The sequence below is a fragment of the Erinaceus europaeus genome, chromosome 7 (assembly GCF_950295315.1).
Source record: "Erinaceus europaeus chromosome 7, mEriEur2.1, whole genome shotgun sequence".
In the NCBI taxonomy this organism is placed as follows: domain Eukaryota; kingdom Metazoa; phylum Chordata; class Mammalia; order Eulipotyphla; family Erinaceidae; genus Erinaceus; species Erinaceus europaeus.
The window spans coordinates 38,060,910-38,076,593 of record NC_080168.1 but is presented as its reverse complement, the minus strand read 5'-3'; the positions used below and the strand labels follow the sequence as shown (position 1 = coordinate 38,076,593).

General features: G+C 40.5%; 1 protein-coding gene and 1 long non-coding RNA gene across 5 annotated transcripts in view; both read right to left on the bottom strand.

The window, feature by feature from the left end:
- RFTN2 (raftlin family member 2) overlaps positions 1-15,684 on the bottom strand; it is a 118,742-nt gene that overhangs the window by 52,988 nt on the left and 50,070 nt on the right. For 3 of the 4 annotated variants that reach the window (XM_016193115.2, XM_060194215.1, XM_060194216.1), the window contains one exon: positions 1,324-1,507. In XM_016193115.2, the coding sequence (XP_016048601.1) occupies positions 1,324-1,507 (184 nt within the window). Of the gene's footprint in view, positions 1-1,323; positions 1,508-5,775; positions 5,897-15,684 lie in introns of those variants that run through there. The other variant, XM_060194214.1, reaches the window with a different exon arrangement.
- Positions 1-15,684, bottom strand: part of LOC132539408 (uncharacterized) — a 107,611-nt gene that overhangs the window by 52,988 nt on the left and 38,939 nt on the right. The gene's annotated exons all lie outside the window — the stretch shown is intronic.

The window sequence follows — 15,684 nt, the reverse complement described above, 5'->3', positions numbered from 1 at the left end:
CTCCTGCACAGAGGAGCTTTGAAAGTGGTGACTCAGGGGGCTGTATGGTGGCACATCTGGTTGAACCGACATGTTACAATGCACAAGGACGAGGGTTCAAGACCCTGGTCCCCACCTGCAGGGGGAAAGCACAAGAACCTGCTCAACGATCTGGGTTTGAGCCCCTAGTTCCCCACTTGACTGGGGAGACACTTCACAAGTGGTGAAGCAGGTCTGCAGGTGTCTATCTCTATCTTCCCCTCCTCTCTCAATTTCTCTTTGTCTTATCCAATAAAATGGGGGGGGGGGAGCCACTAGGAGCAATGGATCATAGTGCTGGCATACAGCCCCAGTGACAACCCTGGAAGCAAAACAAACAAACAAAAAAAGATATAGCTCAAGAGCTTCAAGCATGTGAGGTGATCTGCCACTGGGTCATCTTCCTGCTTGAAAAATCAATGAGGATTTCTAAGGAAGGAGGTGTCAGTGTTCTCTCTATTCAGGTCTAAGTGCTGGAAAATGTGCCTTAAATCAAACACCCTAACTACTCCTTCTTTTTCATCACCTTGTTTAATCTTCCTTCCTTTTTCTCCTTCCTTCCTTCCTTCCTTCCTTCCTTCCTTCCTTCCTTTCTCTCTCCTTCCCTCACTTCCTTCTTCCCTTCCTTTCTTCCTTTCTTCCTTTGACCCACTTAGAAAACGTATTATTTATTTATTTATTTATTTTGGATAGACACAGGGAGATACTGAGAGAGAAGGGCAAGCTGGGGGGGGGGGAGAAAGACACCTGCAGCCCTGCTTCACCATTCATGAAGTTTCTCCCCTGCAGGTGGAGACTGGGAACTTGTACCCAGGTTCTTGTGCACTGTAATGTGTGTGTTCAACTAGCTGTGTCACTCCCCCTGTCTTCTTCCTCCTTTTCTGTCATCAGGGGATGACTTTTTCAGAGATAGAGAGACAGAGATGCAGAGATACATGGTGGTAGAGAGTGAAGGACACCATAGCACAAAGCTTTCTTCAATGTGGTCAGGTGGGGCTGGGCTCAAATCTGGGTCTCATACATGGCACACACAAGCAGCGCACTAGCCAAGTGAGCTATTTTTTCAGCCCGACTTTCTTATTTATGTATTGATTTATTTGTGACAGAGAGCCCCAAAATTTTCTTCAGTGCAGTGGGGACTCAACTTGAACCCGTGTTATGCACACAGCAAAGCAGCACACAGCAAAGCAGCACACTATTCTAGTGAGCTCTTTCCTTGGCTCAACTTTCTTTTCTTTTAGTTAAAAAAAAAAGTCACCTTCTACAGCCTTTCAGTAAGGCTGGCTCACTGTGCTTCAGACTTACTTTAATTTTAAGCGCCAAAGCACCACCCTGTAGAGGTAACTCGCCGACAGGTGTTTCCGCTGCCCTACTGGCTGTATGATGGAGTGGACAGCTCCAACAACATAGCCTTTGTGATAGTACTCTTCCACTTTGGTTACTATCTCCAGAACCGAGTTTATCTTGATGACTTCTGGATTTGTTGAAGCTGAAATGACAAATGCAAAGAGAAATTTTCTTATTAATAAACTTGGATATGTTACTTTTTCTGTGTGGATACTAGTGAATGGAGTAACATCAATATATCTTAAAGTTGAAATACAGTACTTTCTTTTTTACTTAAGATGATTTATGTTTTAGGATTTCATTAAAAAAAGACATTGGGGAGTCGGGTGGTAGCACAGCGGGTTAAGTGCACGTGGAGAAGAGCAAGGACCAGGGAAAGGATAAATAAATAAAATTAATTGGGAGTAGGCGGAATTGCAGCCGGTTAAGCGCAGGTGGCCACAAAGCACAAGGACCTGCTTAAGGATCCCAGTTTGAGCCCCCAGCTCCCCACCTGCAGGGGAGTCGCTTCACAGGTGGTGAAGCAGGTCTGCAGGTTTCTATCTTTCTCTCCCCTTCTCTGTCTTCCCCTCCTCTCTCCATTTCGCTCTGTCCTATCTAACAACATCAACAACAACAATAACATCAATAACAACAACAACAATAACTACAGCAACAATAAAAAACAATAAGGGCAACAAAAGGGAAAATAAATATAAAATTTTTTTTAAAGAATCATAAAAAGACTTATTTTTTATTTTAATTTTTTAATATTTATTTATTCATTCTCTTTTGTTGCCCCTGTTGTTTTATTGTTGTAGTTATTATTGTTGTTGCTACTGATGTCGTCGTTCTTGTATACGACAGAGACAAATGGAGAGAGGAGGGGAAGACAGAGAGGGGGAGAGAAAGACAGACACCTACAGACCTGCTTCACCACTTGTGAAGTGACTCCGCTGCAGTTGGGGAGCCGGGGGCTCAAACTGGGATCCTTACGCAGGTCCTTGTGCTTTGCTGGCACCTGCGCTTAACCCGGCGATACTGCCCGACTCCCAATTTATTTTATTTTAATGCTAGTGCAGGGGACTTCCAGACCTCAAGCCACCACTTTGCTACTCCCCTACATTTCCTCTGACATACACAGGAGAAACAATATTAAACTGAGTAGCGGAGATGTTTTTATGATTAACAAGATGAGATAACATATTTTTTTAAACTCATTTTATTGGGGGAAAGAGGTCACAGTACAGTTGTTAACACATGGGGACAATTTCTCATCCCTTGGTGACAGATGTCTGCAAAACACTCCCACGACCGACTCTGCCATAGTGCTCTGGGCCCCTTAAACCTTCTTTGCCCTTTTCCATTCCTTCTTCCCCCAGAGTAATTTGTTTTGGTGAAATGAGATACTTGCTTAAGAATGAAATTAATACAAATGTAAGAACTAAAAGTGGGAAAGATAACAGTTAAGCTAGAATTGTCAAGTGCTTTCCTCTTTCTAAGTAAGACTTCCAAAACATTGTTTATAAATTTCTTGAGCAAGCCGAAAATATTATTTTTATATGGTATTTATCTAAGTGTCTGGGTAAAGGAATCAAAATAGTAAAAGTATCTAGAAGTTCTTTTTTTAATTTAAAATTTAAAAAAATTATTTATTCCCTTTTGTTGCCCTTCTGTTTTTATTGTTGTAGTTATTATTGTTGTTGTTATTGATGTTGTCATTGTTGGATAGGAGAGAAATGGAGAGAGGAGGGGAAGACAGAGGGGGAGAGAAAGACAACTGCAGACCTACTTCACCACCTGTGAAGCAACACCCCTGCAGGTGAGGAGCCGGGGGCTTGGTATCCTTCCGCCAGTCCTTGAACTTTGGGCCGCCTGGGCTTCATCCGCTGTGTTACCACCCGACTCCCTAGAAATTCTTTTTATAATCTAAAATTTTAGGGGCCGGTGGTTGAGTACACACATAGCAATGTGTAAAGACCTGGGTTGAAGCCCTGGTCCCCATCTGCAGGGGGAAAGCTGCACTGAAGAAGATGCAGGTGTCTGTCTTTCTCCTCTCTCTCTCTTTTAAAGAATTTATTTATTTATTCATGAGAAAGAGAGGAGAGAGAGAAAGAACCAGACATCACTCTGGTTCTCATACTTGAGAGTCCAATGCTTTATCTGCTCCGCCACCTCCCAGACCCTCTCTCTCCTTTTCTATTTCCCCCTTCCCTTTTGATTTCTCTCTCTCTCCAAAGTAAATAAAATATATTTAAAAAATAAAAAATAATCTACCTAGAGTTAAAGATCATATTCACTTCAAAAAGTTTCAAGGAAGAACAAAATCTACATGTTAAAAAATACAGAACAATGATAGTAATAAAGATATCTTAACATAAGCTTACGTACAGGTGAGGTTTGCTTTGAGCCCAGTGTTGTTCATCCATTATTCAGTTGATTCAGTGCATTCTTTTCTTCCTAAAGGTTCTGTGCCTTTGATTTTTCCTTTTTAAATTGGTCTATTAGCATTTAGCATAGATACGACATGCATGGGAGTCGGGCGGTTGCGCAGTGGGTTAAGTGCAGGTGGCGCAAAGCGCAAGGACTGGCATAAGGATACCAGTTTGAGTCCCTGGCTTTCTACCTGTAGGGGAGCCGCTTCACAGGCGGTGAAGCAGGTCTGCAGGTGTCTATCTTTCTCTCTCCCTCTCAGTGTCTTCCCCTCCTCTCTCCATTTCTCTGTCCTATCCAACAATGACGACATCAATAGCAACAATAATAACTACAACAATAGAACAGCAAGGGCAACAAAAGGGAAAATAAATAAATAAATATAAAAATATATACGACATGTATGATTAAATTCTTAGAAATACTTATTAACGTGCTGGCTGAATCAAGAACTGAGTGAAATACTAATCTAGGCAGGGAACTGCATGCCAGGGTGCTCATGCAACAGCAGTTAGGAAAATTCTCCAAGGCAGTTCCTCTGGAATGGGGCCCCAGCTCTGTCCCAGCCTGGCAAAGGCACTTTACAGCCACATGCTTTGGTTTCCTCATCTGCAGAGTGACAGTAATGACAGCACCGGTGTTTTAGTGCTGACTAGAGGTCTAAATAAATTAACATCCATTCCTAGGAAGTATATAGTAAATGCCATCCAAGTGTTGGTTGCTTTGTTAAGTGCGGCCCTCCCTTGCAGAGAGGCAATGTCCTTTTTTGCCTGGGTTCAATCCTGGATTGCCATTTACTGGATGTGTGACCTGAAGTTCATCATCTCTCTTAGACAGGATAATATAACAGCCCTAGCCTCGTAAATTGCTTTGAGAGTCAACGGTGAACGTGGTACCTGCCATGAAGTAAACAAATGTTAGTGCTGTGCCATCATCATACATTCAGAGGAGACAGTTTCAAATGAAGGTGGAACTGAGGAGAGAGATGTCACTGTTGGCTTAAAAAAATCTCCAGGGGGAGTCGGGCGGTAGCGCAGCGGGTTAAGCGCACGTGGCCTGAAGCACAAGGACTAGGGTAAGAATCCCGGTTCTAGCCCCCGGCTCCCCACCTGCAGGGGAGTTGCTTCATAGTCAGTGAAGCAGGTCTGCAGGTGTCTGTCTTTCTCTCCCCTCTCTGTCTTCCCTTCCTCTATTTCTCTCTGTCCTATCCAACAACGACATCAACAACAACAACAATAATAACTACAGCAACAATAAAAACAAACAAGGGCTGGGAGTCGGGCTGTAGCACAGCGGGTTAAGCACAGGTGGTGCAAAGCACAAGGACCGGCGTCAGGATCCCAGATCGAGCCCTGGCTCCCCACCTGCAGGGGAGTCGCTTCACGAGTGGTGAAGCAGGTCTGCAGGTGTCTTTCTCTCCCCCTCTCTGTCTTCCCCTCCTCTCTCCATTTCTCTCTGTCCTATCCAACAACGATGACAACAATAATAAACTACGACAATAAAACAACAAAGGCAAAAAAGGGAATAAATAAAAAAAATAACTATTAAAAAACAAGGGCAACAAAAGGAAAAATAAGTAAATAAATATAAAAAAAAATCTCCAGGATGGCAACCACTGCCAAGATCTGAACTCATTTCAAAGACAGTTGAACTCTAGACTAGAGGACCCTACCCCAAGCTCTAACCATACAGAGGTAAGGATTGCTGACTCACATTCCAGACCAAAGGTTCCAACTCATACTGGTCTGCACTACACGGAGTCTCAGACTCAAGTGCCCCCAGATGCCAAGCTTACAAAACTAGCAAAGGAACTGTGCCGGGGGATCCTGCAAGCCAGAGAAACCTCATTCAGAGTGCTGGATCTTAACTGTGGCTGCCACAGGGAAATGTTATTGGATCTTTTAGTTTTTTAGAAATGTCTGCCCCAATCAGATTCTGATATGGTATCTCCCAATTTAAAAAAACTACACAGTTCAAGTATTTGAACACTGTACTCACCAGGTGAGACCAGAGAGTTGACTAAATATGGCCCATGTCTCATTGGTTTGAGACTTCTGCCTTGGGTCACTTCAAGGATTTTGCCCAGATTCAGACCAGGCCACGTAGACAATTTTAGGCAGTGTTCAGGTCACAGGAAAGAGTGATTGAATGCTTTCTTATCATTGGGAATAGGAGAATAGCAGTGATAAGACAGCGGGGATTCACTATTAACATATTGTTTTTCTAATTCTACATTAGGGCTGACTTCAAACATGCTCTAACCCTTCAGTAAATGTGAGCCCTGGAGCAAGAAGAGGAAAACAAGATATCTGGAAATTCTGTTGAGATCGTCCTTCATATAACCTCTTCCTTCATATAACTTACAGATTTGTTTTTATATTTTTTATTTGAGTGAGGGAGATAGAGACAGAGAGAGAGAGAGAGGAAAATACTCAGATCTGACTTATGGTGGTCCTGGAGTTTGAATCTGGAAACTTTGGTGCCATTGGCATGAAGATTTTCCTGCATAACTACTTTCCCCCTTACATATTTTTTATTTTATTTTATTTTATTTTATTTTATTTTATTTATTTATTACCAAAGCACTGTTCAGCTCTGGTTTATGGTGGTATGGGGAATTGAACCTGGGACTTTGGAGCCTCAGACATGTGAATTTCTTTGCTTAACCATTTTGCTCTCTCCCCTGTCCCTTACAAATGTTTTTAACTGTACTGAAAGGAGACTGGGAGGAGCTTGAGGTGTGGGGAACTTTGCACAAAGAGTGAGGACTTGCCATCAGTGCTCATCAGAGTGGATAATTATACCCCTTTGACAGGCACAGACTTTGAGGCCAAGTCTCGATCGGATGTCCTCACCCTAGGATTGTAATATCACAGCCTTGATTACTCTTTAAACACAGGACATTAGGGGGAGGTGGCAGTTTGGCTAGGATCTGAACAGCACAGACTGTGAGCAGCAGCTGCAAACCACCTTCTTCTTGGCTTCCCAACCATCCTCAGTTCTTTTTCTGTTTGCCAGAAGGAACAAATGGTGGTGTTTGCAGCATGGAGGGCTGTGTCTACTTACTTTGAACTACTTACATGATCTGTAAGTGCTTTATTATGTGGAGAGGATAAAAGAAAACATTGCATTGAAAACTATACAAGTGAAACTTGGACTTTATTGTTAAAATTTAATCACTCTGAATTTCCTGTTTATCTGTACAGCTTCTAGAATAGCAATAGACACCCCCATACTTGCCTGAGCACTGCTCAGCTGTGGCTGTGGGTGGTAGTTTGGATTGAACCTGGAACCTCTTGTCCTACTTCTATGCTATGTCCCAGCAAGGCTTTCTTTAATTTATTTTAAAATGTTATTTTGTTTAAAAGATCCATAAGAAAGGAACAAATGTTAAAGACAGTAAAATCTGGCCTGAAGCTTAGAACTTGTTCAATGTCAAAAACTTCTTTGCTCTGATGTGACTCCATGAAATTAATCACACTCACACACACACACACTCACACTCACACACACTCACTCACACATACACACACTCACATACACACACACTCACACTCACTCACTCACACTCACACATACTCACATATACACACAATCACACTTACACTCATATACACACACACACTTGCACACACACACATACACACACTCACATAAACACACACACTCACTCACACACACTCACATATACACACACTCACACTTACACTCATATACACACTCACACACACCTGCACACACACATACACACTCACACATACTCACACACACACACTCACATACACATACACACATATACACACACATTCACATACACACACACTTGCACACACTCACATACACACACACTCACATATATACACACACACTCACACACATTCACTCATACACACATTCACATACACCCCTACATACACATATGTGTGCTTTCTTCTTTTTACTGCCTTAATTCTGGAGATTGGTATGCAATTTTGAAGTATTTATGAAACACTTTCTTTCAGATATTAAAATGTGTGAACTCAGGCAATAGTTTCATCATATTTTCAGAAATGAATATTCATTTTTCATACATACTGAGCAATTGTAGTAAAAAGATAAAAGTAGCCAGTGACATATGCCAAAAACCTATTTTGCTCCAAGTGCTATGCAAAGTGATTTATAAGACTAATTTTAATTTGTTCTTAAGAAAAACTCCATAAAGTGGATATTATCTATCTTTTCAGATAAGGGGAGGTTTAGTAATTTGCTTAAACTATTAGTAAGTAAGTGGTAAAGATGTGACTAAACCAGGAGCAAAGATCCCAGGCTAGTCAGGAAAATAGCACATCATGGATTGGGATCATGTTAATTAGGAATTTGTGAAAATTTGGGGAGGCGGAGCTACGAGCAGCAGATGGCTTTCTCTCCTCTCCTCTCCTCTCCCGGATCAACTAGGAATACCAAAGGAGACCACCCGGACCGAAACAAGACAGGACTAGAATGACCACAGAAACCCAGTAAATCACCCGTGAGTACAAACACGCGTGGCTGGTGACAGAGAGGAGAGAGGGGCCTAAGGAGAGATTAAGTGACTGCTAACAGTTCGACAGTTTGTCAGTGGAGACACCACCTCCAGTCTGCTCCACCAACAAGGGGACAGCTGAAGGGAGGAAAGGACTCCCCAGAGACTCACCAAGTACAACTCTGAGTCTCCATTGCTACTACCCTCAGAATCTGGAGCAGCAACAGGGAGGGACACCAGGGCACAGAGATCTAACCGGGAAACTCAGGAGAAGACCTATACCTCGGTGGCATAGCTGAAGGGCTGTGAAAGTCTCTTTGCATAACCACTGGATTATCTCTGCCACACCCTGCTTTATCTCTTGGTCAGGAGTCATTGATTAAGCCAAGAAGCCTATTGATAGTTTAAAAGCCCTCAGGCTACCATAGCCTACAGGGGAAAAAAAAAAGGCTTTTACACCACTGAACTCCAACTCAGGGATTGAAAAAACTGTTAACTTATATAAAATGGTTAAAACAACAAGAAAAAATATTGGAGACTCGAACCAGGACAAGAGTCCAGCTAAAAGTTCTCCAGAGGGCGAAGCACAAAACAACGAGTTCAACATCCAAACATTAGCTAAGGAAATAATAACAGGAGTGAGTAAAGAATTTGAAAAAATTGTAATCAGAACTGCAGGAACAACAAATGAGAATATGGAAGAAAATTCTAATAATCGCATGGTTATTAGAGAGCTGAAAGCTGAAATTGCTGAGCTAAGAAGGCAACTAGCTGAACAAGCTAAAACAGTATCAGAGCAGGGCAACAAAATAGATGAACTCCAGAAAGCAGTAGAGGGCAGAGAGAATAGAATCAATGAGGCTGAAGACAGAATTAGCAAGATTGAGGATGAATTAGAGACAACTAAAAAAGAAGTAAGAGATCTCAAAAAGAGATTAAGAGATGCTGAAAACAACAACAGAGTCCTATGGGATGACTTCAAAAGAAACAATATACGCATTATTGGCTTACCATAGGAAGAAAGAGAAGGGGAGGAAGAAAGCGTTCTCCAGGCCATAATAGCTGAAAATTTCTCTAGTCTAGACAACACCAAAGACATAAAGATTCAAGAAGCCCAGAGGGTCCCAAACAGAATTAACCCAGACCTAAAGACACCAAGACATGTCATACTTAGATTGGAAAGGAATAAGGATAAAGAAAGGATCCTCAAGGCTGCAAGAGAAAAACAAAGAGTCACCTACAAAGGAAAACCCATAAGATTAGCAGCAGACTTCTCCATACAAACACTACAGGCCAGAAGAGAATGGCAAGATATCTATCGAGTGCTCAATGAGAAAGGCTTTCAGCCAAGAATACTATATCCTGCTAGATTGTCATTCAGACTAGATGGAAGCATCAAAACCTTCTCAGACAAGCAACAGTTGAAGGAAGCAACCATCACCAAGCCTGCCTTGAAAGAAGTTCTGAAAGGTTTCCTATAAACAACCAGACCACCACAAATAGAACATATATCAAAACACTCTAAAACTCTACAAGAATGGCGTTAAAATATCTTCAATCTTTGATATCAATAAATGTGAATGGCCTGAATTCACCTATTAAAAGACACAGAGTAGGAAGATGGATCAGAAAACACAACCCAACAATATGTTGTCTACAGGAAACTCACCTAACGCAACAAGACAAACACAGACTTAAAGTGAAAGGATGGAAAACTATCATTCAAGCCAATGGCCCACAAAAAAGGGCAGGAACAGCTATTCTCATATCTGACATGATAGACTTTAAAATAGATAAAATTAAAAAAGATAGGAATGGACACTACTTAATGCTCAGAGGATCAGTCAATCAAGAGGACTTAACAATTATTAATATCTATGCACCCAATGAGAAGCCATCTAAATACATCAAACTTCTACTGAAAGAGCTACAGCAATATATTAACAGTAACACAATCATAGTAGGGGACTTCAACACCCCACTATCTCAACTTGACAGATCATCCAGGCAGAAAATCAGTAAAGACATAAGGGAGCTAAATGAAGAGATAGATAAACTAGAACTATTGGACATTTTCAGAGTCATTCATCCCAAGAAACTGGAATACACATTTTACTCAAATCCACATGGATCATTCTCAAGGATAGACCATATGTTAGGCCACAAAGACAGCATCAGCCTATTCAAGAGCACTGAAATCATCCCAAGCATCTTCTCAGACCACAGTGGAATTAAACTAACACTTAACAATCAACCAAAGATTAGTAACAGTGCCAAAATGTGGAAGCTCAACAGTACACTTCTTAACAACTTCTGGGTCAAAGAGGAAATCAAGGAAGAAATCAAAATGTTTCGAGAGTTCAATGAAAATGAAGACACAAGCTATCAAAATATTTGGGACACAGCTAAAGCAGTCCTAAGAGGGAAGTTCATAGCTATACAAGCACACATTAGGAAACAAGAAAAGGCACAAATAAACAGCCTGATTGCACATCTTAAAGACCTAGAAGAAGAACAACAAAGGAACCCTAAAGCAACCAGAAGGACAGAAATTACTAAAGTTAGGGCAGAAATAAATAACATTGAGAATAGGAAAACCATACAAAAGATCAATGAAAGTAAATGTTGGTTCTTCGAAAGAGTAAACAAAATCGACAAACCTTTAGCCAGACTCACAAAACAAAAAAGGGAGAAGACCCAAATAAATCGGATAGTAAATGAAAGAGGAGATATCACAACAGACACTGCAGAAATTCAACATATCATGCGAGGCTTCTATGAACAACTATATGCCACCAAGTTAGAGAACCTGGAAGAAATGAATGATTTCCTAGATACCTACCAACTTCCAAAACTAAGTAAAGAGGAAGTGGATAACATGAACAGGCCCATCACAGCTAATGAAATTGAAACAGTTATCAAAAATCTTCCCAAAAATAAAAGTCCTGGACCAGATGGTTTTACAAATGAATTCTACAAAACTTTCAAAGAAGAACTAATACCTCTACTTTTAAAAGTCTTCCAGAAGATTGAAGACACTGGAATACTCCCTGCCAGCTTCTATGAAGCCAACATCACCCTGATACCAAAATCAGACAGGGACACAACCAAAAAAGAAAACTACAGACCAATATCTCTGATGAACATAGATGCGAAAATATTGAACAAAATTCTAGCCAACCGGATACAGCAGTATATCAAAAAGATTGTCCATCATGACCAAGTGGGGTTTATCCCAGGCATGCAAGGTTGGTTTAATATACGTAAATCAATCAATGTGATCCACCATATCAACAAAAGCAAGACCAAAAACCACATGGTCATATCAATAGATGCAGAGAAAGCCTTTGACAAAATACAACATCCCTTTATGATCAAAACACTACAAAAAATGGGAATAGATAGAAAATTCCTGAAGATAGTGGAGTCTATATATAGCAAACCTACAGCCAACATCATACTCAATGGTGAAAAACTGGAAGCATTTCCCCTCAGATCAGGTACTAGACAGGGCTGCCCACTATCACCATTACTATTCAACATAGTGTTGGAAGTTCTTGCCATAGCAATCAGGCAGGAGCAAGGAATTAAAGGAATACAGATTGGAAGAGAAGAAGTCAAACTCTCCTTATTTGCAGATGACATGATAGTATACATGGAAAAACCTAAGGAATCTAGCAAGAAGCTTTTGGAAATCATCAGGCAATACAGTAATGTGTCAGGTTATAAAATTAACATTCAGGAATTTGTGAAAATTTGGACACAAACTGGATTAAGGTTTTTAGACTATGATAAATTATTATTCAGTGGGATATATGAATATTAAAAGGATATTTGATTTACTCTACATAGCAGTATTTTTAAAAAATATTTTATTTATCTATTTATTTATTCCTTTTTGTTGCCCTTATTGTTTTATTGTTGTAGTTATTATTTATGTCACTGTTGTTGGATAGAACAGAGAGAAATGGAGAGAGGAGGGGAAGACAGAGAGGGGGAGAGAGAAAGATAAACACCTGCAGATCTACTTCACTGCTTGTGAAGCGACTCCCCTGCAGGTGGGGAGCCAGGGGCTCAAACTGGGATCCTTATATGCCGCTGGTCCTTGCGCTTTGCGCCATATGCACTTAACCTGCTGCGCTACCACCAGACTCCCAGCAGTATGTTTTAAGTTACTTAGAAATATAAATTACAGGGGAGTCGGGCGGTAGTGCAGTAGGTTAAGTGCAGGTGGCACAAAGCGCAAGGACCGGAGTAAGGATCCCAGGTCGAGCCCCCGGCTCCCCACCTGCAGGGGGTCGCTTCACAGGCAGTGAAGCAGGTCTGCAGGTGCCTATCTTTCTCTCCCCCTCTCTGTCTTACCCTCCTCTATCCATTTCTCTCTGTCTTATTCAACAATGACATCAATAACAATAACAATAATAACTACAACAATAAAACAACAAGGGCAACAAAAGGGAATACATAAATAAATATTAAAAAAAAGAAATATAAATTACAGATAAACAACACTCAATTATGTTACTTTTTCCTTATTTAAATTATATTTTATTTATTTATTGGGAAGAGACAGAAAGAAATTTAGCTGTGTTGTGACCCCAACGATGGGAGTTTGGGACTATTAGCATATGAATGATGACATAAGCCTGAGGAGACACAGATGGGAATGTATAAAAAGAGGGACTCATGGAGCAGCACGTTCACTTGGTTGGGTCACCTTCACCTCAGCACACTCTTGTTGGTTTGAACTCTGGACTAATCTCTACATATAGTAGTCTTGGGCAGCTTGTTTGCAGATTTTAGACTTTACCTGTTCACTTAACTAGACTTATTTCCTCATGATTACTGTGACTTTATAAATAAATCACTCTTTTGATTTAATCTTAAACAGAGCCATGCGTTTTTGCTATAACTGGTGCCCAACATGGGACACAAACCCATGACACTGAGCTAAAGTCTCATGCTCTACCGACTGAGCTAGCTAGCTGGGCTGTCTCTCTTTTTTTTTTTAATATTCCACTTCATCCCAAGGATAAAGAAAGATTTACCTTTTCCCTACCTGTGCTAAATTCATCCAAACTCCTCCAGAGGTTTTAATGTATGTAAAGTCCTACCACAAGGAATGAATAGTTCCAGTAATTGTCAATATTATGTTGATCTAGTGCTAAAACCTATTTGACAACAATTCCCAAAAGTTATTCTGTACCATTATATTGATGATATTTTAATGGCACATTCAGATCTATCATATCTGTTAGCTTGTCACATGGACCTCCTAAAACACGTAGCATTATATGGGCTACAGATAGCTCCAGAGAAAATCCAATTAACTTCACCTTGGAAATATCTGTGATATAATATTATGGCCAAGACTATATCCCTCAGATGATTAAGTTACATTTGCCACACACTTTTAAAAAATTATTTATTTATTTAATTTATTTATTTGCTATTGTATAGAGACAGAAAGAAATTGAGAGAGAAGAGTGATGTGATTCATCTGGGTTTTACTAAACATGATTTTAATAGACTTATGTTTTCTCAGGAGTCACTACAAATTGCCTTAGCAGATTACCTGGGAGACATAGAATTCATTCTGCCTAATGACAAATTACTCAGAGGGCTTGAACTATTACCTATCTGACTCTTCTCTTGTATATCCTCCAAACCTTTATCTAATGCAACCACAGTTTTTGTTGATGGTTCAGGAAAAACGGGCAAAGGGACATTTATCTGGCATAGTGACTCACAGTGGCATCATTTTTTTGACTGATCCACAGACTTCAACCCAGCGAGCAAGCTTGCCATGGTGATCGCAGCACTCCAGCACTTCAACAAGGATCCTATTAATATCCTCACTGACTCTGCCTATGTAGTCAACCTGGTTAAACTTATTCATTCTTCCTTACTCTCAGATGCTAATGATCCTTCTCTTCTACAGATGTTTCACAGTCTCCAATATCTTATCTGGAGCAGAACCTGTCCACTTTTAATAACTCACATTTGTTCCCACATAGGTCTTCTTGAACCCCTTGCTGAGGGAAATAATAAAGCTGACAAATTAGTCATGTTCACTATATTAAATATGGCTACTAATTCTCACTCCCTTTTTCACCAAGGCACCAAAGGCATCCAAGGCACCAAGGCATCTCTCTAAAATAGGCATGGATCATCATTCTTACATGCCCAGATTGTCAAGCTATTGCCCATAACTCTTCTTCCTCTATAAGTGTTAATCCCAGAGGGCTCTCTAGTAATGAATTATGGTAGATGGATTTTACACACATCCCTCAGTTTGGCAAGATGAAATTTGTTCATGTCTCTGTAGGTACCTTTTGGGTTTTATACATGCCACCTGTCAGACAAGAGAGAAAGCGATTCATGCTCCTAAGCACCTCCTCTCAGCCTTTGCTGCTAAAGGCATCCCTCATAAAATCAAGACTGACAACGGCCCTGAATATATTTCTAAAACTCTAGCTCATTTTTTCCTCAGTGAAATATTAAGCATATGACTGGCTTACCCTGCAATCCCACTGGACATGCTATTGTAGAATGCTGTAATGCACTCCTAAAAAGATAGATTCTTAAACAGAAATGGGAATATTGACATGTCATTATCACTTCAGGAACAATTACAGAGAGCTCTCTATACATTAAACTTCTTAAATTGTAATTCCTCCAATCAGACAGCTGCTGAATGTCATTTTTGTCCACAGGATGAGACTGTTCACTACCAAGACCACAAGTCTAAACCTAATGCTCCTCTCTGTACAACAAAGTTGTTTCCTCTTGATGGAGATCCCAACTTCTCCTGGGAAATATGCAGATCTGTTAATTATGCTACACAGACCCTAAAAAATAACTGGACTATCCAGAACCAGGGTCTCTAAGGATTATTAATCCAAGACTCCAAAATTTGGGATTATTCCCTTCCTTTTAGCTACTTCAGGTTAGGTATTAAGTGGAACCCTGGATTGGCTGGACCTTTACTCCACTTAAATAAATCCTGTCTCTTATCCTCAACCAAAAAACATTTTTGGAGAGCTGGACTTCCTTTTTTCCCAAGAATTCTTATACAAATTTATCATACCCAAACTGGAAAGATATCATGGGTTCCTAAAGACTCTGTTCAAGAAATCATGATCTGCTTCACCTCAGACTGTGTCCAGAGACTTCAGGTGTGGAATGACAACCCTTCAGCTTCATTACTCAGGTGAGACCTTTCCTTTCATAGTATTCTCTAATTCCATCCCAGGTGGTTCAATTCCTAACAAAGTCCCCAAACCTAGATAAAGACCAGGTTCCATGAGATAGAGCATATGTTCACACATATCCATAAACTGGGGCAAAATATATACCTGAAAGCAGAAGTAAAGAATAGTCTGCAGTGAGTACCCCCCAACACT